General features: G+C 45.5%; 1 protein-coding gene across 5 annotated transcripts in view; it reads left to right on the forward strand.

Moving 5' to 3' along the window:
- Positions 1-25844, forward strand: part of DNAAF8 (dynein axonemal assembly factor 8) — a 97725-nt gene that overhangs the window by 42677 nt on the left and 29204 nt on the right. For 4 of the 5 annotated variants that reach the window (XM_083473604.1, XM_083473602.1, XM_083473606.1 and 1 more), the window contains 13 exons: positions 2547-2693; positions 8351-8545; positions 10651-10767; positions 12856-13000; positions 13370-13679; positions 15543-15649; positions 16628-16782; positions 20320-20467; positions 21884-22015; positions 23044-23241; positions 24433-24765; positions 25288-25350; positions 25666-25719. In XM_083473604.1, coding sequence (XP_083329730.1) covers positions 2547-2693; positions 8351-8545; positions 10651-10767; positions 12856-13000; positions 13370-13679; positions 15543-15649; positions 16628-16782; positions 20320-20467; positions 21884-22015; positions 23044-23241; positions 24433-24765; positions 25288-25350; positions 25666-25719 — 2104 coding nt within the window. The remainder of the gene's footprint in view (positions 1-2546; positions 2694-8350; positions 8546-10650; positions 10768-12855; positions 13001-13369; positions 13680-15542; positions 15650-16627; positions 16783-20319; positions 20468-21883; positions 22016-23043; positions 23242-24432; positions 24766-25287; positions 25351-25665; positions 25720-25844) is intronic. The other variant, XM_083473605.1, reaches the window with a different exon arrangement.

Genomic DNA, 25844 nt, shown 5'->3' on the forward strand with positions numbered 1-25844 from the left:
TCTTTGGGGGAAGCTGTTGTTCTAGGAAAGAAAGGCCACCTTCCTTGTCCTGTCTGTTGAAGTGGCATCATAGGGCTTTAAATGTGTGTGGATGTGGCATAAGTGGAACATCCTCCTTCTGTTGCCCAAGATAGAATCCCCTGAAAAACTATTTTCTCATTCAAAGTGGAAGGTGACTGACAAGCTTACAACTATTAATGCACATTACTGGGGGAATAGGAAGGCTCCCTGGGAAAAGAAAAAGCCACGCACCAGCTCTTCATAATAGCGTAATCACTTAGCATTGATTTTCAACGGAGGTTATTGACCCTATTATCATCAATAAGGGCAATGTACTGTGTTGCTGCAGGAGAGAACATGCCAGTCGATAAGGACTCTCTGTTCTCTTCCTAGGAAACTTAAGAGTGAGTTACAGGCTTGCTCTCTGTTGCAGAGCTACCCAAAATGCAAACGTTGGAAGCAATGATAAAGCACATAGCCGTGACGGGACCCTGTAATTTTTAGCTGTCAAATGTGCTTCTCATATAGTTATTTAACTTGTTTATCTATTTGGTAAGATATCTATCCCACCCTTCTGCACTGCATTTGCAGCGCTCAGGACAGCTTACAATTTAAAAGGGCAAAACAAGTCTGGCAGATTTGTTGTTGTTTAGTCGTTTAGTCGTGTCCGACTCTTCGTGACCCCATGGACCAGAGCACGCCAGGCACTTCTGTCTTCCACTGCCTCCCGCAGTTTGGTCAGACTCATGTTTGTAGCTTCAAGGACACTGTCCAACCATCTTGTCCTCTGTCATCCCCTTCTCCTTGTGCCCTCCATCTTTCCCAACATCAGGGTCTTTTCCAGGGAGTCTTCTCTTCTCATGAGGTGGCCAAAGTATTGGAGCCTCAGCTTCACGATCTGTCCTTCCAGTGAGCACTCAGGGCTAATTTCCTTAAGAATGGATTTCTTAAGGAATGAATGAATGGCAGATTAAAAAGGAGTGGGTTGTATTCAGCTAACCTAAGTTAGTCACAGCCATTCATTTAAATGGGTCTACTCTGAGTAAAAGTTAGCTGAATTTAATCCAGCACCATTGGGCTGTATTCAGCTGACTTTTGCTCAGAGTACACCCTTTGAAACTAATGGTGCTGAGTTCATCATGTCCGTTAATTTCAGTGGTTCTGCTTTAAGTAACCCCCAGTTATTTAACAATAAAAGGAATAAAAAGGGTGGCCAGTACAGCAGGTAAGAGGTTAAAAAGAGGTTGTCATTAAAACTGTTGAGGCCAAGTGCCCGCTGTAATATTATTATATTATTCATTTAAAATGTATAAATGTCTCCCAAAGCATTAATGCAGCTTACGGGGGGGGGGGGGAAACAATGAAATCATCACTAAAAACAGCTAAAAAAACAAATTTCAAACATTCAAAAAAAAGGAAAAGTGAATCAGAGCCTCTAAATGGAGGCCTGGATTAATGGTGTCTGGGACAGAGCTCTCTTGGATCATGTTATGCAGAGAGGGCTATTAGGGGTCTCCCAAGCCACTGTGTGGAGCGGCCAAAAGTGAGCTCACTGAAAGTGGGGTAATGCATGAGGTTCAGGATCCTTGCACTAAGATGAATGTGCACAGGCATGAGAGCGGAGTGATTAGAATATTACCTTCCCCTGCTTCTGTTCTGTGTTTTGCTTTGTACAGTGTAGAGCAGAGGTGTTGTGGTCCAGGGTCATAGTGGGGGCGTTGAAGACCCATTACTGTTTCTGCCGCCAGCATTCTAGAGCTGCCCAAACAGCACGAAAGGGGAGCTTTTCAACCACTGAGAAGAAGTCTTCTCACCTTTTGTGCTGATGGAAGCCAATCAGAGTGAAAGATAGATGAGTCAGCCCCTGAGGATTGGCTCTCAGGGTCACTCTGGAGAGGGTGTGTGGGAAGAGCACTGGGTGGGAGTTGTTCTGCATGCTCCAAAGCTAAGCGTTTAGGAACAATGGGAACACAAGGAGCTTCAGTTTGAAGAGATTGGTGTGCAATTTATGTTACACACAATAGAACTTCAAGGAAAACACAAGCTAAGTCACTCTGAAAGAAGATAGAGGAGTAGCCCAAATGATTTCTGCATGCACATACACAGAAAACAATAGACCTTGCTGGAAGGCAACACACGGAGATCTGCATTGATCATTGCAATGCATCCCTGATTATTCTTATTGTGTAAGATTATTGCATAATCTTAGAAGGGGACCTGATTGTGGCTGGGTTTGGTTGTGAGAAGGTCATGACTGTGGCTATCGTGAAGGGACCCTGTGCTTCTGATTTTGCCACTACAGTACTGCTGCAGAGTATAATAATAATAATCATAATAACAATTTTATTATTTATTCCCTGCCCATCCAGCTGGGTTGCCCTAGCCATGTATGGCAGAACATGGCTTTTACAGGGAGGAAGATGACTGGCCGGACCCCAGCCAGAGCAAAAGACACCTATTCTGCAGAGTTTCTTCTCTACTTTGACCCAACTCAAGTTAGGCTCATGATCGGTTAATCCATGTCATCTTTTCAAATGCAATGACAGGTACCCTGCCTGGGAGCAAGAGGAGAGAGCAAAGCACCATTCCAGGTCTTGGGGCTGCAGCAGATCTGGTATAAGGATGCCCTGGCACTCCACGCTTGTTTAACACCAGTCAGCGAGTCGGAAGTCCACAGCAGTCGGAAGCATGAAGTAAGCAGCAGCACTGCAACTGTCTTTCTGTTCCTCTGTTGAGTAAGAGCCGCTGTTCTTTGTTCAATGCCATAAATGTGCCTCCCTAAATTTAGAGAGGAGGCCCTCTAAAGCACCAGTGGGGTCTTGAACCAGGGAGTCTGGCGACCAGGTCCATGACTGCTGGCATCAAGAGGGAGATGCTGGCCCAGTGGTGTCTCTGGTCTGGTACCTCCAAGAATGTTGTTCATGTCCACAGGCTGCAGAAACTGAAAAGATCTGTAGCAATAGGACAAACAGAAACTGATAATAGGATGAGCAATAGGGCACCTCCACAGATTCTTCAGCCGAGGGTCTTAAGTCAGAATGATTACAAACGACTTTGTAAAAGCCTTTTTGCAGACCGGTCACAGCAGAACACCAAGGCATCTCACCATCAGCACAAGGGCTAAAAATATAATTGGGGTTTCACCAAACTGGCAAAAGTAGCAGGAGTGGGATATTTAACCCTTCCCCGTCTGCAAGTTTCCTCATGCTCAGCTGCTGCCTGCAGCTGCTTTTCCCCACAAGGCAAACATGCATTCAGAATGTCAGCTTTAGGTGGCTGGTGGGGCTGAGATGGGGGTTTAAAGTAGGGCTGTCCTACTTTAGGACCCTCCCCCCCCCCAGATTGTAATGATATTTGGAAGGGGCACTCACATGAATTTAAACATTCTCACTTTCCCTTTGTATATTAGATGGATGAGGGTTTTTGTTTTTTTAATGTCCAAGAAATGTGCAATGTCTGGGAGCAGCTTATTTGTTTAGTTCTTACTGTTCTGGTTTTTTTGGATTTCTCTCCCTTGTTTTTATAATTGTATGATGATATGGTTGTAACCTGCCCTGGGACCTTCTGGCGAAGGGCAGGTATGAAATCTTATCAATAAATCATCTGAAGCATTGGCAAGGATTTTTGTTCTTGTCGTTTGAAAAGAAAGAAAAGGAAAAGCAACAACAAAGCCCAAGCACCTCCTATTTAAAGGTAATATGAAAATTCGTTAAATTCACTTGCCCACCAAAGACTAATACGGTTTTGGGGAGGGGTGTTTTCACTGCCCCTTCCCAAGAATTTATGAAATTTGGCTGGACTGTATACTTCAGCCTATCACTATTTGAAACCCTTTCATCTTAGCCTCTTTCCCCCCAGCTGATCTTCTGGATTCTTGGACTCATGGATGCATGAAAGAGGATAGGAAGTAGTGAAGTGGGGAAGTGGGGGAGGGGAGGGCTAAGCACCTCCCCTCCCATTTGTTGCTTCTCTTCTACAAATCACACCCTCCTCCTTGACAATTTCAACCTGTTTGGCAGCCCAGGTGCCGAGACACAGGTCTGTTGTCACCATGGGTCTAGTTTAGTTGGGAATATTTTATAATACTTTTGGTGTTCTAGGATGCTTGCAGAGATGCTATATGCTTTCTCAGTTACAATCACATGGATGCTGAAAGCTGTACTCATCCACAAGTTAAGAGTGTGCATGACTTGCTAACTGGGAGTATATAACAATAAAGTAAAAAAAAAAAAGCCAGACACAAGGATTATCTAAAAGAGCATTGCCTCAAAGCTGCAGGTCACCATGGTTATTGGCGAATTCAAAATCCTGCACTCCCTTTACCTTCTAATTGCTGGGGTTTTTAAAAAAGAAGTGCAGGAGACAGAGAGCAAAGAGGGTAATGATTAAGGCTTCAGTGTGTATTGATCATCCGAGGAGAATCACCGGAAGCTACTAATATTTTGACACTTCTGACTTAAGCAGTTTAGTCCAATCTGGTGCTTAATATTTCAGTGGCGTTTAAAACCCTTCACCCCCTCCCCACCCTGGCTGCAGCAAGCATTTATCATTTGCAGCTGAGGACCTGGCTGCCAGAGAGCAGTAAAGGCCACATTTCCTGCAGTGTGTCATAAAACCCGTAATGTGACAGCTGTGGCTGCTGTGCTCTCTGCTCCCCCTCCTCTTTTGCCTGGGGGAAAGTGATTGATGCTGATTAAAAACTGCAATAAACAAATAAAGGCAGCTTTCAGGGAGAAGGGAATTTGGGGGTCCTTAGAGCAGCTGGGCCCAGAAGCACCCACCAAACAGCAGCAGTTTTCAGATGATAAGGGTGCAGGTCCACGCCATATGTTTAAAGCACATCCAATGTGCATGTTGTTGTTGTTTAGTCGTTTAGTCGTGTCTGACTCTTCATGACCCCATGGACCAGAGCACGCCAGGCACTCCTGTCTTCCACTGGCTCCCGCAGTTTGGTCAAACTCATGTTAGTAGCTTCAAGAACACTGTCCAACCATCTCGTCCTCTGTCGTCCCCTTCTCCTTGCGCCCTCAAATTTTCCCAACATCAGGGTCTTTTCCAGGGAGTCTTCTCTTCTCATGAGGTGGCCAAAGTATTGGAGCCTCAGCTTCTGGATCTGTCCTTCCAGTGAGCACTCAGGGCTGATTTCCTTCAGAATGGATAGGTTTGATCTTCTTGCAGTCCATGGGACTCCCAAGAGTCTCCTCCAACACCATAATTCAAAAGCATCAATTCTTTGGTGATCCAATGTGCATGGCTTTCCCAAATGAATTCTGGGAACTGTGGTTTGTCAAGGATGCTGAGAATTGTAGCTCTGTATGGGGAAACTATGGTTCCCAGGATTCTAGGCAGGGAGAAGCAAGGGGTTGCTCAGGCTAAGAAAGAAGGGGACAGGGGGGGATGGGGAGCCAGTGTGGTGTAGTGGTTAAGAGCGGTAGACTCGTAATCTGGTGAACTGGGTTCGTGTCTCCGCTCCTCCACATGCAGCTGCTGAGTGACCTTGGGCTAGTCACAGTTCTCTGAAGTCTCTCAGCCCCACTCACCTCACAGAGTTTTTGTTGTGGGGGAAGAAGGGAAAGGAGAATGTTAGCCGCTTTGAGACTCCTTAGGGTAGTGATAAAGCGGGATATCAAATCCAAACTTTTCTTCTTCTAAGTGGGAACATGAAAGAGGTGTGTAAAATTATCCAGTGGTGTGGAGACTGCTGCTAGAGAGAGGTTTTTCTCCTGCTTCCATAGTCCTAGAATAGGAGCCATCAAATAAAGCTGAATGTTGGAGGATTCAAGCAAGCAAAAGGAAGGACGTCTTTGCACAGTGCATAGGTAAACTGTAGAATTTGCTCTCCTAAGAGGCAGGGACTGTCATCCACTTGAATGGCTTGGATTAGACAACTTCATGGAGGAAGAGGCTTACCAGTGGCAACTAGCCATGATGGCTGTGTTTTGCTTTTAGCTTCAGAGGCAAGAAATATCAGAATATCATTTGTTGGTATTCACAAGTGGGGTGGGTGCTGCTGCACTCGGGTTCTGCTTATGAACTTCCTTCAGGCATCTGATTGATGACCTTGGGAACAGGAAGCTGGACTAGATGGGTCTTTGGCCTGATCCAGCCAGGCTGTTCTTATCAACGGTTATAGCAGTACAACTAAGGACTCTGCTGGTTCCTTGGGGCACCTGGATCCAGCTGTGCTGAAGAACAGCAGTACCACCTTGGAATGGGGAGCAAAAGGGCCGGAAGCATCAGAGATGGTAAAAGGCAGGCTGGTGCTCTGATGGCGTGGCAGTCTTCATGCCTAATGAGTGGGACACATTGCTGGAGGAACAGTAATATAGCAGCAGCCCAACCACTGCTGCTTCCTCAGGACCACAACATCTTCTCTGGTTGTTCTTGGGGTGGCAATCAGCGGGAACTGGTGCCCATTGTGCCTGGTAGGGTGGAAGGCAGGGAGCCCAACAGTAGGGGGAGCCAGAGCCAATGACAAACAGAGCCAACTCATTCTAGTTTTGTCCCCATCCTCCCTCTCCCTGCTGAGTTCTCTAAGGGTCAGCACTGAAACTGAGGAGGAGAAGCTGACAGCCAGGGGTACCCCTTAAACTGGTTGTAAGCAGTTAAGGCAGGCGATGGCTGGTGGAGGGCAGACTGAGCTTGGTCAAACTGTGCCCCCATTTGCTCTAACCAACCAACCTCCACTGGTGGCACTGCAGCGTAGGAAATACCATGTCTAGTAGCTCTGTCAGCCTGCAAGCTGCCTCAGTGCCACAAAAAACAAGCCTCCTGAGCCCCCTGTTGCTTTACAACGAGCTTTGTATCTGGTGTTTGCCTTCTCTTACAAAGGTGCCTTCAAAATTCTGTCTGCCAGCAATGGATGCTGTTGTTCCTCTTCTTATTTGAGGCATTTGTACAGCTGACATTCATACCAGTCGAGAGGGAAAACCTGATGGGAAACGCATAAACCAAATCTTTCCGAAATGTCAGTTGCAGCAGAGAGAGAAAGCAAATAAACACCCGGGCGCTGCTTTCTCCTTTGGCAGCCTCCCTGGGGGGTTCTTTTGTTGCTTGGATTTAACTCTCCAGCCTTTCTTGGCAGTGGCGACATGCAGCATCTCTGTGACCTCCTTTAAAAACACTTTAACAGACACCTTGTGAAAAAAACCTGACATGTTTATCTCGGCAAGTTATCTCCTTGGGGACCATTGCCTCATGGATCTCTTCATGTGGCAGAGAGCTTTTTTTGTTTAAGAGTTGGAGGAAAGAGTTGTTTAACAATGCTTCATCTGCTGATGAGTTCAAGGTCCTTGCAAGACAGCCTTGAAGAGTATTCAAATAATATATACCTGCTTTTAGCTAGGTTAGCGCCCTCAGATAAGGAGAAGCATGTGAGGGAGAAAGTCTTACTCATTTGATCTCTGTGTGGACGTGCGGTTGGGGGTCCTGTGCACTTGCAGAACAACACCTCAGAACCTTCTGGAACTAACAAGCATGAGCAAGCACTCATGGCCCTGTCTTGAGGAACATATGAAGCTGCCTGATCCTGAATTAGATCATTGGTCCATCTAATGCAGGCTTGTTTTCACTGACTGGAAGCAGCTGTAAAGAGTTTCAGGTGGGGGAGGGGACCAACCCGGAGATGCCAAGAATTGAATCTAGACCTTCTCTGTGTAAAGCAGATGTTCAGCCACCAAGCTACTGGCCTCCCCCTAAAAACTGATTCTAGTCCTCATGGTTCCAAATAAATGGCTGATGAAACTAGAAATGGCTGATATAAATAAGGAGATGCATTATATTGAGTCAAGCCATTGGTCCATGTAGCTCTGTATTGTCTTCACCAGGGATGGGGAACCCATGGCCCTCCAAATGTTGTTGGACTACAACTCCCATCATCCCTTTCCATTGGCCATACTGACTGGGACTGATGGCAGATGGGTCACAGCTTCCACATCCTTGATATACACTGTCTAGCACTAGCTTTTCAGATTTCCTTGAGATTTATTTTCTGTCCATGCCCATGATAATCCACTGGAGTGCCCTTTCCTGTTGGTGGGTGGGGGGGACCAAAAATTCTGCTGGTAACATCTAAGGAAGGATGTGTTTCACAGTCTGTTTATGAACTATGTATTATCTTTTTGATTTAGGCAATTATAAATGTTTGTGATACCTATACTACCCACTGCAAACAAGTCTGCTATGTACTAATGCACAAAATATGGGAAGCAGTGCTGAGCTGTATTAAGATGCTAATAAAATCCCCTCCACTTTTATGTCCCAGAATACCATTTCCACTTTGCTTCTCATTCTAGGTATTTCGTTTGTTACCAGAGGACCAGGCCATTAATCTTGTGTTCCTTTTTTGCAGCCCAAGAACACCCTTCAGGGAATGTCTCTGTTCCATCAGCAGAGCTCCATGTTTCTCTCTCAAATGTCTCTCTTGGATGTTATCTGGTGGAAAGCACAACTGGACAGTCACATGCAGAATCAGTCATACCCCTTCCTTCCTGAGATTCCTCCCATCCACCTCAGCCACTTTGCTACCCTTAACTCAGATTCCATGGTAACGTATCCACACTTTGCCTTTGCCCCTGTTTACTGATGCTGACATGGGATGGGATGGGCAAATTTCTCAATTTCCGTTTTTCATTGCATTCTCATTTGCACATCAATTTGCAATTTTAAAAAAAGCCCTCATGAAAATTCATCTGGATTTGAGTGCAATTTCCCCCCTAATATGTTTTAATGCAATTTTGTCTAATACGCACATTTTTGCAAAGCAATTTCCCCTGCTGAGATGCATTGGATTTTTAGGCGCACCATCTCCTAGTATATGCATTTTTGTACATATTACTTGGCTGGAGAACTGCATTGCAAAATCTGGAATAGTGTGAATTTCATAGGCTGTGTTTCAGTTCTCGTACTGTTTCAGAAATTAAGAATTTGGAAGATTTGGCATCAAATGTGAACTGAATCAAACTTCTTCCCTGTCCCTACCAGTGGCAACACTGCCAATAGTTTTAATCATGGTTAAACAAAGAAGGAGTGGATGATGATGGATTGCACAAGCTTTCTCCCACCCGCTGCAGCTCAGAAGCCCAGGTCCAGCTAGGGGCTGGCATAACCATCTCCAAGAGCCTTTCATTCCACAGAGCTGGCGTGCTAATGTAAGTGGTGTGTCCGGCATGAAAGCCTGGAAGGATGGTGGAGTGCTAGGCTAGGCTCCAGGCCAAAGGGCTGCCCCTTTAAGCCTTCGTACTCTTCAGTGAGAAGGCCCAAGAAGTGTCATCAGGGAGGAAACATAAAAGGGCTGAGTTGAGAAAGGGAACTATTGGAACAGGTTGTCTGCTCCCTGAGCTCTGTCCAGGGTGCTGAAAGACCTGCTTTACAGTAGTGGTCAGAAAACTTTTTCAGCAGAGGGCCAGTCCACTGTCCCTCAGACCTTGTTGGGGGCTGGACTATATTTTTTGGGGAAAAGAAATGAACGAATTCCTATGCCCCACAAATAACCCAGAGATGGATTTTAAATAAAAGCACACATTCTGCTCATGTAAAAACACCAGGCAGGCCCCACAAATAACCCAGAGATGCATTTTAAATAAAAGTACGCATTCTACTCATGTAAAAACATGCTGATTCTCGGACCGTCTGCGGGCCGGATTTAGAAGGCGATTGGGCTGTATCCCTGGGCCTTAGTTTGCCTACCCATGTTCTACACAGAAATCCTATCCCCGATGAAAACTTGTATCTGTTTCTGGCTTCTCTTCTTTTACACTTGAGGCTGCTTGCAGGATTAGTACCCATCTGACTATACCATGAGATATGCCTCAAACAACAACAATAAAAAGGAGGGGGAACTGTCCACTAGGGCACAATCCCTTGAGAACAGCCATAGCTCAGTGGTAGAGTATTTGCTTTGCATGCAGAAGGTCCCTGATCCAGTCCATAGAAACCCCAGAGAACTGCTGCCAGTCAGTGCACACAGAACTCAGCTACGTGGTTTGGCCTGCTACAAGGCAGCTTCGTTATAGCATGTGTGAATGCCACTGGAATTAATAGAGCTGCATAATAATATAGTTTCCATTTCAATAGAATTTATTGATTTATTTGTATTCCACCTTTTCATATCAAGGTGGCGCACACACGTCTCCCCTTCTCTGAGTAGACCCACTGAAATCAATGAAGACTGAAATCCATTTATTTCCGTGGGAACACTCTGAATATTATTTAGATGCAGCCCAATCTTATTCAGTCCAAGGTGGATGAGTTTACAAAGCAGTTTGGATGAGCCATTGTGGCCATTAGTTTAACAGCAAATGGCCTTTTAATCCCCAATGCATAGTGCTGGTTTGTCTCCCCTTGAGTGTAGTCACAAATCTGTAGAGATTCTGGGTGCAACATGCTGGAATTTCTTCCTACTGTTGTTTATTTGCCCAAAAGTGTCAATTAGGGCAAATGGTGCCACTGGATTTAGCTCGGTCTCCCTAGCATCGGACTGGCTGGCACAGAAACAGCAGAGGAAATGATGTGTCAGTGACTAATGCCTCTGCTGCGCCATCTCTTCTGATTTCAATCCTTGGCATTCACTGTACTGTCTTTATTCTCAGTCCCTGCCTTTGAGGAATCAAGATAATTCACAAACAACAGCTCTCCCTTTGTGCATTTCAGGCGCTGGAGAAGGCCTTTGCAGTGCCAGCTGGGTTTTACTGGCAGACCGTAGAGACGGATGAAAAATACTTCCCCAGCGGCAGTGATATCAGAGAGAGCAGTGACACGGATAGTGAGGTACAAAAGAACCAACTTCCACCCTCAAAATATCTGTCTCCTTGCTTCTTCAGAAAGTCCAGGTCATTCATACTGTGCAGGCCTACTTCCTGCCAGTGTTGGGTCATTCAAAGGTCATGACAATTCTGTATGGAAATGAGAACTTCCTAAAGCAGGTGGCCCGCAGAAGACTGCCTGTGAGAAAGGTTGCCCACCCCTGCCCTAAAGAAACAACCAGGAATATATTATTTCACATTATTCCTTCCTGTATGCCATGATCATTTCTTCAGAGGCCCAAGTGAAGTGAAGCAGCTGACGACCAGGGAGTTGGGGGCTTCTCTCTGGTGGCACCACTTTTGTGGAATGCCCTCCCCAGAGAGACTCTCCTGAAAGTTTCTTTATGGTCATTTCAGTGCCAGGTGAAAACTTCTTTTATTCTACCAGGCCAGGTCTTTGTCCAGGGTCCTGACCTGACCTTAGTTTCCAGTCTATTCAGGAGCCCTGGGTCTACCACTCTCCATCTTGCTTGGGCCATCACTTGATCTCAGTGGTGGATGTCACTGTGGTTCAGGACAGATGGACCAGATAGATCCATACCTTCTTATAACCCTAAGTGTCCAGATGATTTTTACAGTTTGAACTGGTTACAACTGTGAGACGATCTCTAGATAATGTAAACCAGGGACAGGGAACCTATGGCCCTCTAGATGTTAGTGGACTCCAAAATCCATCATCACTGTCCATAGGCTATTTTGGCTGAGGGCGATGGGAGTTGGAGTCCAGAAACATCTGAAGGGCCACAGATTCTCCATTACTGATTCAGACGGAGCCAGGGCTGAAGAGGGTTTCAGAGGCTACTGGCTTGGGATAAGGCCTCATGTAAACAAGTTTGATAGAATAACCTGTGGGTTGCAGAAGCAGGTGCTGAGGTCAAGTATGTCCTTGCAAATGATTTGCAGATTCCAGCTTTATTTTTTATTATTAAAAAATAGGATCAGCATCCTTTATGTGATGGGGAATTAACTGCAGGATGGTTTCTTATCAGTCAGTTGAAGGCAAAGTCAATACACGGGGAGCTGTAATTAGTTTGATAGAGCAGAGCGGGTTTTATTCTTCTAGCTGGAGAAGGCTTTTTATTACTTTAGTAGATTTATAACTGCGTTTATTATAATGGAGTAAACCTCAAGATGCCTTTACGGAGAAAGGGCATTTCAAGTGCCCGATAATGATGAATTCATTGGGCGTTTATTGGCATAAGAACAAAGCTAGTTCTTGGAGGTAATTCAAAATAAAGTGTTATAGGAAGAATACATATCCTCTAGTCAACCCAACCATTAGAAAACAGCTATTCTTTCAGGAGCTAGACCCGCACACTTCTATAGAAAATGTTTTGTTTCAGTCGGTAAGTCTGAAATCAGATCAAACACAATTCCAAGTGAATCACATTCCTAATGGTGTCTTCATTTCAGCTGGTGGTGGAAGAGTGAATACTTTGGGACCAGCAATGTAAGTGCAAGGGATTTAGGATAATCATAATCTCTTGCAAGGCTGGTCTTAGAAAAACAACTAAAGCCAAAGGGTGTGTGCCCTTACAGTGGTACCTCAGGTTAAGTACTTAATTCGTTCCGTAGGTCCGTTCTTAACCTGAAACTGTTCTTAACCTGAAGCACCACTTTAGCTAGTGGGGCCTCCTGCTGCCGCTGCGCCGCTGGAGCACTATTTCTGTTCTCATCCTAAAGCAAAGTTCTTAACCTGAGGTAATATTTCTGGGTTAGCGGAGTCTGTAACCTGAAGCGTATGTAACACGAGGTACCACTGTACTGTGTAGACCAGTGGGAGTTGGTAGCCCAAAACATCTGGAGAAAAAAAGTTGGGGGAGAGGTGGATCTGTACTGACTGCCAATGGCTCCCCAAGGTTTCAGAGAGAGATATCTTGTTTTTTGGCTTCATCCCTTTCAAAAAGGTTGTGTTAAATCTGTGAGGATTCTCTCTCTCTCTGAAATCTGAAAAATAACCCTTAATTGTAAATTTTAAAATGTCCCCTCCTCCTAAGCGTGTGACTGTCTGGAGCCCTATCTGTTTTCTTCCTGCTTTCTGTTCCCTGCTCAGGTTGCCATGGCACTGCTGTTTGAGACCCTTCTCAGAAGCCCACTGGCTGTCCATCACACACTCCAGCTGATTCTTGCCTCTGGTTTGGATATCTGTGGATTCCGCCTGCTCTACCCACAGCCGGACATGTTCCTCTCTAGCACAGGTGAGAGGCATGGAGTGTCTGGGCAACTTGGACTGCAGCACAACAATGGTAGGCAGTTATTGAGCCACCATCGGTAAACTTCAGGTACATTCTCACTGTCATAAAATAGTAAATGGCAGACAGTTATTAAAATATGGCAAACATATTGGGCTGCAGCAAGGAGGGAAGAGAGGTAAAGCATCTGTTTTTCATATAGATGATGCCCGGTTCAGTCCCCGGCATCTCCAAGTGGGAAAGACTCCTTTCTGAAACCCTGGAGAACCACTGCCAGCCATTGTAGGCAGTACCGAGCTAGATGGATGGAGAGTCTGACTCTCAGGTTCTTATGTTCCATTTTGTGTCTTCACCTCTCTTATTTCTCTTCCCCAGTAACACCGCCGTCTTGTTATACCCAAGAGAAAGGGCCCTCTGCGCTAGCACTGAGCCTGAGAGGGCCAAGAGCCCGTGGCATTCTGCAAGATATCATGGGCCCCTCTGACGCGCAGCTGGCCAGAGTTACGGACTGCCACTCAATCAGCGCAATCTATGGTTCAAGCCGAGCCGAGCCTCTTGCCTACCTCCCTCACATGGACAGCCAAGTACACAGGGAGCTGTGCTTCTGGTTTGGAGGGAGGGTGAGCTGCGACGGGACGCTTCACGGTGGAGTTCCAAATCCTGTTGGCAAACGCAGCAAACCAAGGTGACAATCCCAGATGGGTGTGAGGTGCTGGAATTCTGCGAGAGTAGCTTGTGGGTAGTATTGAGCTGAAAGATCTCCACGGAAGGAAGTTTTTAGTGAATAATCGGTGGAAGGGAATGTTAGCCAAGTCACTTAAATAACACAGATGGAATCTGGGGAGAAAAGTCCTGATAGTACTTCACTGAGGATACTGAGCAAAAAAGCAGCATCCAGTTTAAGGAGAAAGGAACAGAGAGGTTTTGTCTTTTTTTGTTCAGTCCTTGTACATAGCAGGGAGGCATTCAACCAAACATACAGAGGAAAACTCCCTCAGAATTACATAGCCAATCAGACCTCATGTGACCGCAGTGAAGATCATGCCACTCTGCCTGGTTGCTAAGCACAGCTTCCAACTGTTCCCTTCTTGATTAGTTGACTGTTGAAGGATAGCCATGTTTCAGTTCATGCATTGGTTTAGGAGGTGTGGAATTAAGTAGGTTCTCATTGAAATGCAAACCAAATCTGATTTCTCCCCCATCTGTAACTGCATCATCATGTAATGTATTTCCAAGGGGGGTTACTGAGCAGGAAAAGTGTGATGACACAGCTATCAATAGGATCACAGCTGCTTCTTGCTTTGGGAGCAGCAAAACTAATTTGGATTTATGTATTTTTTAAAGCAGACAATCTATTGCTGACCCCCCTTTCCCCAGGAAGCCAGTCTCAGCTCCTGAACATTTGTAAAAAGGCCCCACCCCCCACTTTTTAAAAAAGTTGTGTGAATTTATTCTAGGGAAAGTAGGCTGCAAATCACACCATTAACTTGAACTGACTGTAAAGATTTCAGCCCTGACCATTAGATTATGCTTGTAATTTTGAACACCCATGCCCAGAGAATTTTCTTTGAGAATTTTGAGCTTCTGGTTGGACAAGAGAGAGAGAGAGAGAGAGAGAGAGAGAGAGAGAGAGAGAGAGAGAGAGAGAATTTTCCTATTCCATTACCAGCTCTGATGTTCTGTACATTTCACCTTGCTGCTTCCTTCCTCAGCTGGCCAAAAAATGTGTGAATCTGAAAGATGGCTGTGAAGGCTTTTTATCAAGGCTATAGAGGCTGAGGGGTGGTGAGAATAGATATCGCTTGCCAAAAAAATTGCTGTTTGCTCTGGTCTTTTGATGTGATGTTGGCAGGTGTAAAAAGGACTGGGCTGTGTTTGAAACTTTGCAGTTCTATCCTTGTTGCTCTGCCACAGGATTTTAACTACATCCTATGATAAACTTCATCCAACAAGCCACTTCATCTCAAGTAGGGATGGATGAGTCTGTCAGTTTTGGTTGCTCACAGTTTCTCATTTTTCCAAGCTTAAATTCGGTTCTCCCCATTTGTGCAGCAATTTACCAATAGTTGTGGGTTGTTGGTGTTTTTTAAAATACTTGTGAAAATTCATCAGTATTTTAGTGTGAGTATTTCATAACATATACATTTTCATGTGCACGTTTGACCAATATACACATTTTTGCAAGCACATTTCCCTAAAATAATGCATATTTGTATGTTTTTTTTAATGAATGTCTGCATTTTTATGCTCACTGTCACCTACATTTTTGTACGCATTGTTTGGCTGGAAAAATGCATTGCAAAAATTCACAGAAGGGTGAATTTTGAAAGGTAATGGTCTCTCGATTAAGGTATTGCTCTCTGCAAACCTCAGCCCAAGTAGTTATTTGGAGGGAATATTTGTATAAATGTTGCTGGATTGGTGCTCAATGCAAAATGCAATTCCCGGAATTTGCTGGGGCACAACTGTGTGGGGTGATCCCACCTGAATTCTAGACTGCAAGTGTTCAATATGTCTGTCTTTCTCATTTATAACACTTCCACCCCAGACTTCCTAGGCCTTCACTCCACAAGGCAGATGCTGACCAAGAACCAAGCAACTTGCAGGATGCTACAGCCTTATGGCCTCCAGCAGCTCTTGTCTCTACCACCAAAGGTTATTCTTGCATAGCAAATATTGCACAAGAAATTGAATCTCCTTTCCTTATAGAACTCTTCTTTCATGCTGCCACCACTTATGTCACATTAAGCTCAGTCCTTAGCATGCTAATTTGGTAACGTAACCCTGTGATCATCATCTGATGCCCTGCTTTGTGTGCCTCCTCCATGAGAGGTCCAAAGGGTGGCAACATGGAGTGGCTCCCCATTTGTGGAATGTTCTCCCTAGCGAGGCCTGCCTGGTGCCTTCATTATTCCTGTTGAGGTGCCAGGCAAAAACGTAGCTCTTCAGCCAGGTCTTTGGCTGATTATCATTCTGTGTCCTTTTAAATGATTTTTTTTTATTTTTTTTTGGCGAGGGGTAATTGGTTTGTTTCGTTCTTGTTTTTATTATGTATTTTGTGTTTTTATGTTGTATTTGTATGCTGTGAACTGCCCTGGGAAGGGTGGTATAATAATAAATAATAAGTGGAATCACAACAACAACAACTCTCTGGCCTCCCTAACTGAAATTGCCTGCATAGAAGATTCAGAGAAACTTGGCCCTCATGCCTCCTCCTTTGCTTCCAATTTGTCTCTGATTCCATACAGTGGTACCTCAGGTTACATATGCTTCAGGTTATAGACTCTGCTAACCTAGAAATATTACCTCGGGTTAAGAACTTTGCTTCAGGATAAGAACAGAAATTGTGCTCCAGCGGCGCAGTGGCAGTGGGAGGCCCCATTAGCTAAAGTGGTACTTCAGGTTAAGAGGAGTTTCAGGTTAAGAACGGACCTCCGGAACAAATTAAGTACTTAACCCGAGGTACCACTGTAATTTGGTAATAGTGATCAGAACAAAGGACGAGGATGATATTCTAGCACCAGCCTTCTTCTTGGGATTAGTCACTCGTGAAAAGGTCCCTGCAGTGGTACAAAGAGCCCCTCAGAGCCAGTTGGATAACCTCCTTCTGCTTCCCCGCCCCACATTTCCCAGGAGACATTATTTTGGTGGCATCACCTGTTGTGCCTCCTCACATCTACGGCCTTGTGATTTCAACCTGCACCCAGAGAGGATTTGCACTCCAGGGAACCAAACAGCTGCAGCTGTCGCCCAAGCAAGCTCACATGCTCGGTGTGCCAGCAAGCCAGGTAAGACTGTGATTGTGGGGCTCGTATCCTTGAGCCCTACTGAGTCCTACACCCCTGTGTGAGGGGCAGGGGGGCAGCTCTCAATACCTTGGGCCTTCTCGCCCTGCCGATTCTCCTGCCCTCTCCAAATGAGTGAAGATTGAGAAGAACAAGGAGAAGGAGAAGGAGTTCCACCACCCACCCTCTTCTTAGCCTCGTTCTGGTGGGACAATGCCAGTTGGGCCCAGAGGGAAAGGCAAGACATATTTGAACTGCGGAACTAACTCTCCCAGGAAGTAGTAGTGATGGCCACTAACTTGGATAGCTTTGAAAGAAGATTGGACAAAGGGCTGCGCTCCACAATGGCTATGCTCCTCCTTCATGGTTAGAGGCAGTAATGGAAATCAATTTTGTGTTGGGTGGGAGTGTTATTGTGCTTGGGTCCCACTTGCAGTTTTCCCACTGGGGCGTCCGTTGTCCACTATGAGAATAGGATGTTCAACTAAATAGGCCATTGGCCAGATCCAGCAGGCTCTTCTTATGTTCTTATGGGCAATGGCAAGAGTTCTATTGCCTTTCAATATAGATGACACTGACAGCTGTGGTCAGTGTGGTGTGAGAGCCAGTGTAGTGTAGTGTGGTGTAGTGATTAAAGTGTTGGTCTATACCTGGGAGACCTGGTTCAAATCCTCACTCCGGCAGTGAAGCTCACCTTGGACTGGTGTCTGTCTCTCAGTCTCACCAACCTCACAGGATTATTGTGGGAAGAAAGGTGGGATGGGACGGAATCATGTATGTCGTCTTGAATTCCTTGGAAGAAAGGTGAAATATAAAGATGATGATAATTCAGCCATTCTACCATGCTCCTCCTTCATGCATCCTTTTTTCTGTGGTAATAGCACACAAATACAATATGTTCCCAGGAAATTGTTCCATAGGTGAGTGTTTGCATAATGAGTGGACGATTTCCATTATTTCCTATGGGAACATTTCTGATCTCCGGCAGTGAAGCTCACCTCCCTCCATGGTATCTTCCTGAAATGGCTGCAGCCAAGCACCAAGGAAGAGACAAAGGGGGGAAAATGATTTGTCTGATCTCTCACCTTCCCTCCCTCCATGGTTTCTGCCTGAAAATGGCTGCTGCTACTAGCAGAGCGCAAACAAGCGAGGAAGTAGCTGCTTGCACATCTGAATGTGCTATTTGTGTGGCAATACCGGGACCTGTGTATTGAGCATTGTGATAGCAGGATCTGTGTGTACATCCAATTTCCTAACATAGTTGCAAAAAGTGGGTTATTCCCTCTAAGGCAAGAATGAGGAACCTGTGGCAGCCCAGATTTTGGGGACTCCAAATCCCATCAGCCCCAGCCAGCATGGTCAGTGGTCAGGGATGATGGGAACAGGAGTCCAGCAACATCCAGAGGGCCACAGGTTCCCCATCTCTGCTTTTAAGGCATGGGAAATAGTTTTCTTCTGGTTTTTTATTCTGTCCTTATTACAAAGCTCCCACAAGTGTGGTGAGCCAGTGTGGTGTAGTGGTTAAGAGCAGTGGACTCGTAATCTGGTGAACCGGGTTCGATTCCCTGCTCCTCCACATGCAGTTGCTGGGTGACCTTGGGCTAGTCACACTTCTCTGAAATCTCTCAGCCCCACTCACCTCACAGAGTGCTTGTTGTGGGGGAGGAAGGGAAGGAGAATGTTAGCCGCTTTGAGACTCCTTGGGGTAGTGATAAAGCGGGATATCAAATTGAAATCCAAACTCACAATATATGCACTCTGTTGCACATGCAGGGTGTGGACACACTGGCCATGTAGCACACTTGAGCTTCATGCGTTGATGAATGAAAAGATAGGAACATGCTGCCTTATACAAAGCCCATTTCACTCAGTACTGTCTACATTAACTAGTAGCAGCTTTCCAGGGTTTCAGGCCAGGATCTCTCTCAGCCCTACCTAGAGATGCCAGGAATTGAACCTGAAACCAGCTAAAGCCATTGCCTTTGCAAAGCAACTGGTTTGGAAGGTTCTGCAGCCTCTTCTACTAGATTCCAACCCTTAATGGATACAGGATCATAGGGTCACAACTTCTAAGGCAGAGTTGGGGGACCTGTGGCTCTCCTGACATTGCCAAACTTCAGCTCCCATCAGCACCACCAAGCATGGGCTGTAGTCAAGGATGATGGGAATTCTAGTTCCAACAGCTGGAGGGCCGCAGACTCTGCTTAAGGATCCACTTGGGACAGCAAGACGTCTTCTCAAACTGAAATCAGCCCCTGAAATTGGCACAAAAAGGACGTTGCTTTTCCAAGGAGATCCCATATTGTTGATGACAAGCTTGCAGACATTTAAAATTTCCCGTGGGATGAAAAGGCAACAAGACGAACACTTGGGCACATCATACAACCTTGCATCATCAAGCGGCAGCTTCCTGACACACCGACGTAAATGCGATGATGAATCACCGCGCTGAATCATTGCCTGAACCACAAGAAATGTTTGAGGAGCTGTCTGGATGAAAATTCAAGGGTAATAAATGTCCTCAAGCCCATTGGCCTGGGAGACACAGGCCAACAGTGGAGCATCCTGCAAGTATTGAAAAGCCATAGGTGGTGGTGGCGGTGGGGAAACTTGGTTGTCAGGGGCCCAGTGATTTTATGGATTTCCCATCTGGGGAAAAGGGCAGCATATTTAAGGGCATGAGAAGATCCCTGCTAGATCCGACCCATTTTCCATCTAGTCCAGCATCCTGTTCTCGCAATGGCCAACCAGATGCTCGTGGGTGTTGAGGCAGGTTTTGGGGGCATGTAATTATCCGATGCTTTTTAAAATCTCCTGCGCCTATCTCTGTTTTTATTACACTGTGGTGGCTCGATTTTTTATAATGTTATTTTTAGAACATTACTGTATTTTATAATGGATTTCAAATCTTGTTAGCTGTTCTGAGCGATGTGTAAGAACTAGAAGAGTATATATCGTCATATAAAGAAAGAAATACATCTTCTGGCGAAGAGCCATAGCTCAGTGATAGAGCATCTGCACACAGAAAACTTAATGTATTGGGGGAAAGTTTCTAGTTCTGGTGTGCAAGGGGGTCTTTTTTCTATGTAAGGAGATCTTGAGGGAATGTGGGGTGGGTTGTGGAAAACCAGCCATGCAGTCAGCTGCTTGCAGTCTGAAGTGGTACAACCCATGAACAGTTTTTACCCATTTTTGCAGACTAGGCCTAATATCATTGTGAAACCAGCACAGAGTCATGAGCATATTGTGGTATTGCAATGGCAGAGTCACCTCAACCTCTGCAATGATTGACTAATGTAGCAAGCCCTAAAATTAGCCCATTAATGATCAGTGTTCAATTTAAGTTTTCCGAAGATAATACATTAGTGGCGTATTTTGAGTTCATTTCCAGGAGGCTGCAGAACTGCTGAAATTCTTGTGTGTGGGAGGATTTTGCTCAGATGGCGAGTGCCCAGTGGAACATTCTGACACTTAGCACTTTTTCATAAATTGGTTGCCTTGCCATTTAGATCGCAAAATTGCTGGCTTGTGTCATTTCAGGTAACTGTATTTTGTCCTAGTGAGGCTTCATATATACCAGAGAGGAGTTTCTTGGAGGATAAACTACCCAGCCAAACACGTGTGCATTGCCTGGCTTTGTTGTTGAGAAAGGAAAATGCCAGCCATCATGTCCCTGCATTGCTCAAAGGTAAAGAAAAGCACGAGCACAAGAGGTGGGAAAGTGTGGTCCCTCCAGTTGTCCTGCAGGCTTAGCGTACATACAAGGGATGCATGATAATTGCAAGGAAAACAGAGAAAGGAGTGGAAATTGTCAATGCTCACTTATTCGTCCCATGTCCAGAATGGAAATCAATCCAGTGAATACGATCAGTATCTGCTGCTGTTGTTGCTTTCAGTCCACAAATGATATGTAATTGATTACATCGCGCGCGCACTCAGTTTGCGTTGCCTTTCCTTTGGATTTAAATGAATGGGGTGGAGTAATATACAGTCGTACCTTGGTTTTTGAACAGTTTAGTTCTTGAACGTTTTGGCTCCTGAACGCCGCAAACCTGGAAGTGACTGTTCCAGTTTGCAAGCTATTTTTGGAAGCCGAACATCTGATGGGGCTTCTGATCGGCTGCAGGAGCTCTCTGCAGCCAATCCAGAAGCTGTGCTTTGGTTTCCAAACATTTTGGAAGTTGAACAAACTTCTGGAACAGATTCCATTCAACTTCCAGGGTACGACTGTAGTGACAATTGGGTTACCAGTCAATTCTTCTTCATAGGGAACTCTGGGAATTGTAGTTCTTCGAGGGGTGTCTCCTTGTTGGGACCCTTTACAAACTACAATTCCTTTGGGGGAGGCAATGACTCTTTCAAGTGGTATGATACTGCTTTAAATGCACAGTGCAGATGGGACCTAGATTAGATCTGATCCAGCAGGTTTCTTCTTTGCCTTGCAGAAGACAGTATTTAGCCAGTGTGGTGTAGTGGTTAAGAGTGGTAGTCTCGTAATCTGGGGAACCGGGTTCGTGTCTCCACTCCTCCACATGCAGCTGCTGGGTGACCTTGGGCCAGTCACACTTCTTTGAAGTCTCTCAGCCCCACTCACCTCACAGAGTGTTTGTTGTGGGGGAGGAAGGGAAAGGAGAATGTTAGCCGCTTTGAGACTCCTTAAAGGGAGTGAAAGGCGGGATATCAAATCCAAACTCTTCTTCTTCTTCTTCTTCTATCCATTAGTGTATGTATGCACACATATGTATAATTGCATTTTTTAAAGAATCATGTATACAAACTCAGTAGTAACTCATAGGACTCATCCTTGGCCAAAAAGACATCATATTCAAACCAGAACTCTGATTGGCAGGTTGCTGAAACCCTGCCTCATAAAAGTAATGGCCAGGCCATCTTTTCCATCAGCCTCTGTGGTGTCTCACCAGCAGAAGATTGCTATGGCTTCCAAATACACTTACTGTACTATGAAGTTTCTGGAATGGGCAATTGGAAATATGAGCCAGGAATATCATACATAATGACATTGCTATTAGATTGTACCATAAGCAGACTCAACCATCTCTTTCTTTATCATTTGTTTCTGTTTCATTTGTTTGTTTTAACCTAGGGCTTATGAGTGCACTGGCAGAGAAAGGTTTCTTGGAGGACATTCAAAGCAATTTGCACTCCCATGCTGAACCAGAACCCAGTCTGTGTTTTCATGCAGTTCCTTATACCGACAGTTTGCTGCAGGAACTGGGTGCGTCACAGCACAGACATAATCTGTAAAGTATTAGGAATCTGAAGATGGAGCTAGTGGCAAAGAATCCATGGCTTCACATTATGTTTGAACCCTACCAGTGACCATGTTCACGCATAACAGCCCATCATAAACCAGGTTTTGTTGTTGGTTTAGCAACCTTAGTTGGTTTGGGCAAAATAAGCCTCACTCCAAGCTTTAGACATAACACTATGTGGTCTCCTTAGTGGTTGGTCCACCTGATCACAAAAAGAAAGAAGGCTGTGTGCACATTCACTTATAATCTCGGTTTCCTTTCAGGCTATGAATGACAAGAGAAATTGCATTGTAATAAAAGCTAGCACTACTATCAGCCATGATGAAAACCTGACAAGGCTTTAGTAAATAGAAGTGGGTTTCCCCTGCCCCCTAAAATAATTCAGAGTAGATGCTGAGTATATATGAGGAAGGCTATTCCATAGTTGGAATCAGGGGCATAGGAAGGGGGCCGCGGGCTGCCCCAGGTGTCATCCCTGAAAGGGTGACAAAATGGCACACTGCGGTGGGCAGCACTTACCACGGGGCCTGGCCTGCAGCACACCTGAGCCGCACGTCTCTCCTGGAAGTGACGCGGTGGCTTGGGGCCCTACGCTGCCCAAAACGGCAGTGTGGGGCTTGTGTCCACCAGGTGGACTCTGTGGGCAGCTCGCCATGGCGCCCCCATGTGTGGATTGCTGCGGTGCCCCCATGGGCGGCTTGCTCCGCCCCCACTGCACCGGGTGCCAGAGCAGCTAGCTACGCCCCTGGCTGGGATAGCTTAACCTTCAAAGATGGGAGCGCCTGGAGCAGACTCCCAAATGGAAACTGAAGCATATTTCTACAGCGACTTCTTTCTGCAGCAGGTGTAGAAAGCATGGCCAGGGATGATGGGAGTTGTAGTGCAGCAACATCTGGGGGGGCAAATGTTTCCCCACATCTGTTCTACAGCAATGGAGCTATAGGTTTCCTCTGCAGTAAAAAAAGTCCCCCCCCCCACTTTTCTTTTGCAGGTGGCAATTTTAGTGTTGTGCCAGATCCCTCGAACATTCCCCTGGAGGTTTTGCACAGTCGGATGTATGCCTCTGAGCCTGAAATGGAACAAGTGGTCCTGTTGACCTTCACTGGAAAGGAAGCCATGAAAAGCGCAGGCAGCGTCCTTCACCAAATCCTTGCACTAGGCTGCAGGAAGCAGCCTGCTCAGACTCCAGGTCATTCCCAGCTTAGAGCCTGTGTGATAGAGAACATAGCCTTGATGCAGAAACCCTATATGCACTGTGATTAGCAACAGGGCAGAAATTCCAATCAGTTCATTTTAAAGGTGAACCTATCTAATTTGCACTTTCCAAAAGCAATATGTGAACCAAAATACAGCACTTCTTTAGAAGTCACACTTCTTTGAATTTCGCAATGTAGTTGTCCGGCCAAGTAACGTGCACAAAAATGCACTGTATTCGGGGGAAATTGCTTTGCAAAAGTGTATATTTAGCCAAATTGCATGGGGAAAAGGTGTGCATTAGGAGAAATTCACAATACAGTGCTGGTGAATTTTCATGAGGAATTAAATAATAATAATTAGCAAAAAATGTGGAGTCAATGAAATTGATATATTTTCCCACCCTAATATTGATGTATGCATTGTGTTTTACACATAATTAGGGTAAACATCAAAATAGCCCTGCTGGACCAAACCAAAGACCTATCTAGCACAGCATCATGTTTCAGCCAATGGCAAGCCAGGCGTCTATAGAAATACAGGGCATGAGCACAGTAGACCTCCTTTACTGTTCCCCAGTTGGCTTGGCTCTCACTGGATGAAGGATTCAAACTCAGATTGCAGATACTGTATATATTATGCATAAAAGTTGGTGAAACTGACATTTAAATGCATTCTATTTAGGGAAATTGCTTTGCAAAAATGTGTATATTTGGCAAAACTGCATACACATGCGAATTTTAGGAGAAATTCACCCAGAAATCCTGATGAAGTTTCACGAACACATTTTTTAAAAAATTGCAAACTGATGTGCAAAGGTTGAGAACTGAAGTTAAGATTGGAAAGTCATACAGTGGTGCCCGGCAAGACAAATGCCTCGCAAGACGAAAAACTTGCTAGACGAGAGGGTTTTCCGTTTTTGCGTTGCTTCGCTAGACGAATTTCCCTATGGGCTTGCTTCACAAGACGAAAACGTCTTGCGCTTTTTTTTTAAAGCCGCTTGAAGAGGCGCAGTTGCGACGGACCGTGCTTCGCAAGACGAAAAACATCGCAAGACGAAAAGACTCGCGGAACGAATTATTTTCGTCTTGCGAGGCACCACTGTACTGCGATTGGATACCAGGGGAGGGACTATTCCGCAAGGGGGCAAAACAGTAATTCATGCTGGCCATGTCTCTCTCGGCAGTGTTGAAAGACTTGGACCTGCCATTTGAGCTTCTCACTCTGAAGTGGTTGCCTCACCTCACTCGGATACAGGCTAAGGAAACCACACCCTTCGAAGTGGGAGACAAACACTGGCAAACAAGTATTGATGCGCTTATGAGCAGCCCTGCCCTCGTCTGTGTGCTGCGGAGGATTGGTGCCTTTGTGGTCCTTGCTGAAATCCTGAAAACACTAAATCCGCACAACAGCAAAGTGAGCTCTGGCTCCTGCTCTCTTCTGAGAGTGATGTCATCAACCCCAGAGACGGCCTTCAGGCAGGCAGCGCTCTTCTTCACTGAGAAGGATTTTGTAGGCGGTGGGTAGAGTATTTTCATTCTTTCCCTTCACCAATGGAGCTGATCTGGACCATGGCTTGGCTGAAGCTTCTTTTGGTGTCAGAAAAACCCAATGGTACCCTTTCTGCTAATTAATGCAAGACACTCTGCTCTTACACTTCTCCATTTTTAACCTGCCATTTGAGAAGGTGACCTTGCATTGCCTAAATTTTTCTAAGCATTTGATAAACCAAGAGTCTTTTCCCACAGGCTTCATGGCAGGGAGAAGGATAGGGGCAAAAGTAGAATGAGTTGGCTCCACCTGCTGGTGGCCTCCCGCTTTACATCCTCTCTGTTCCAATTGGCACTTGTTACCACTGTACCAAATGCTTTTTTGCCATCCTGCAGGAGACCTTTCTTTAGAAGAACAAGCATCTCTCAGAGGTTTTTGCATTTGTTGTTTGGATAAGCCTTTGGCTACTGTTCTCTTTGCCAAAAAGCCACTGTGGATGTTTTGTCTTTTTCTGCTTCCTCACAAAATGCCCATCTCCATCCTTTTCCAGATCCCAAATGTCGACCTGCCCTGAAGTACTTGCCACCTCCTCCACAGCACCCCCAGTCTGAAGGTAAGACTTGACCTTGCATCCACTTCGTTAACACATCACATAAATTTATTTTGGGAAGTTGCTACCAGGAAGTCATGGGTTCCAAGATCGCTGACTCCCCCCCCCCCCCCCCGGAAACAAGGTGGTCAGGCAGGGAGGCAGTTTTATGAAACCCTTTGCTCATCCCTGGAATCCCCACTTTCAAGTCCCGAAAAAGTTCTGAACAGAGATTCGCCTCAGCTCTGTCGGCAAGGCCTGCCACTGTACAACTCCATGACGAGAACCCTTTCTGTTGTTGCTCTTGTGCACTAAAGTCCTTTCACTTTTCTTATGCAGCAGGAGAGACTCACACAAGCCATGCAGAATTGCTCTTCCACTCCATGCAAGTTGGTAAGGATGCCAAGGCTAAGCAGGCCCTGCTGCTTTCTTGGGGGAAAGGTGGATCTGTCAAATTCTGTACAAAGGGGGCCCCATCATTAAAAACACTGAACTTAAATGGACTTAAATAAGGCCAG

The sequence above is a fragment of the Podarcis liolepis genome (genome assembly GCF_965112155.1).
Source record: "Podarcis liolepis genome assembly, chromosome: 14".
NCBI classification, from domain to species: domain Eukaryota; kingdom Metazoa; phylum Chordata; class Lepidosauria; order Squamata; family Lacertidae; genus Podarcis; species Podarcis liolepis.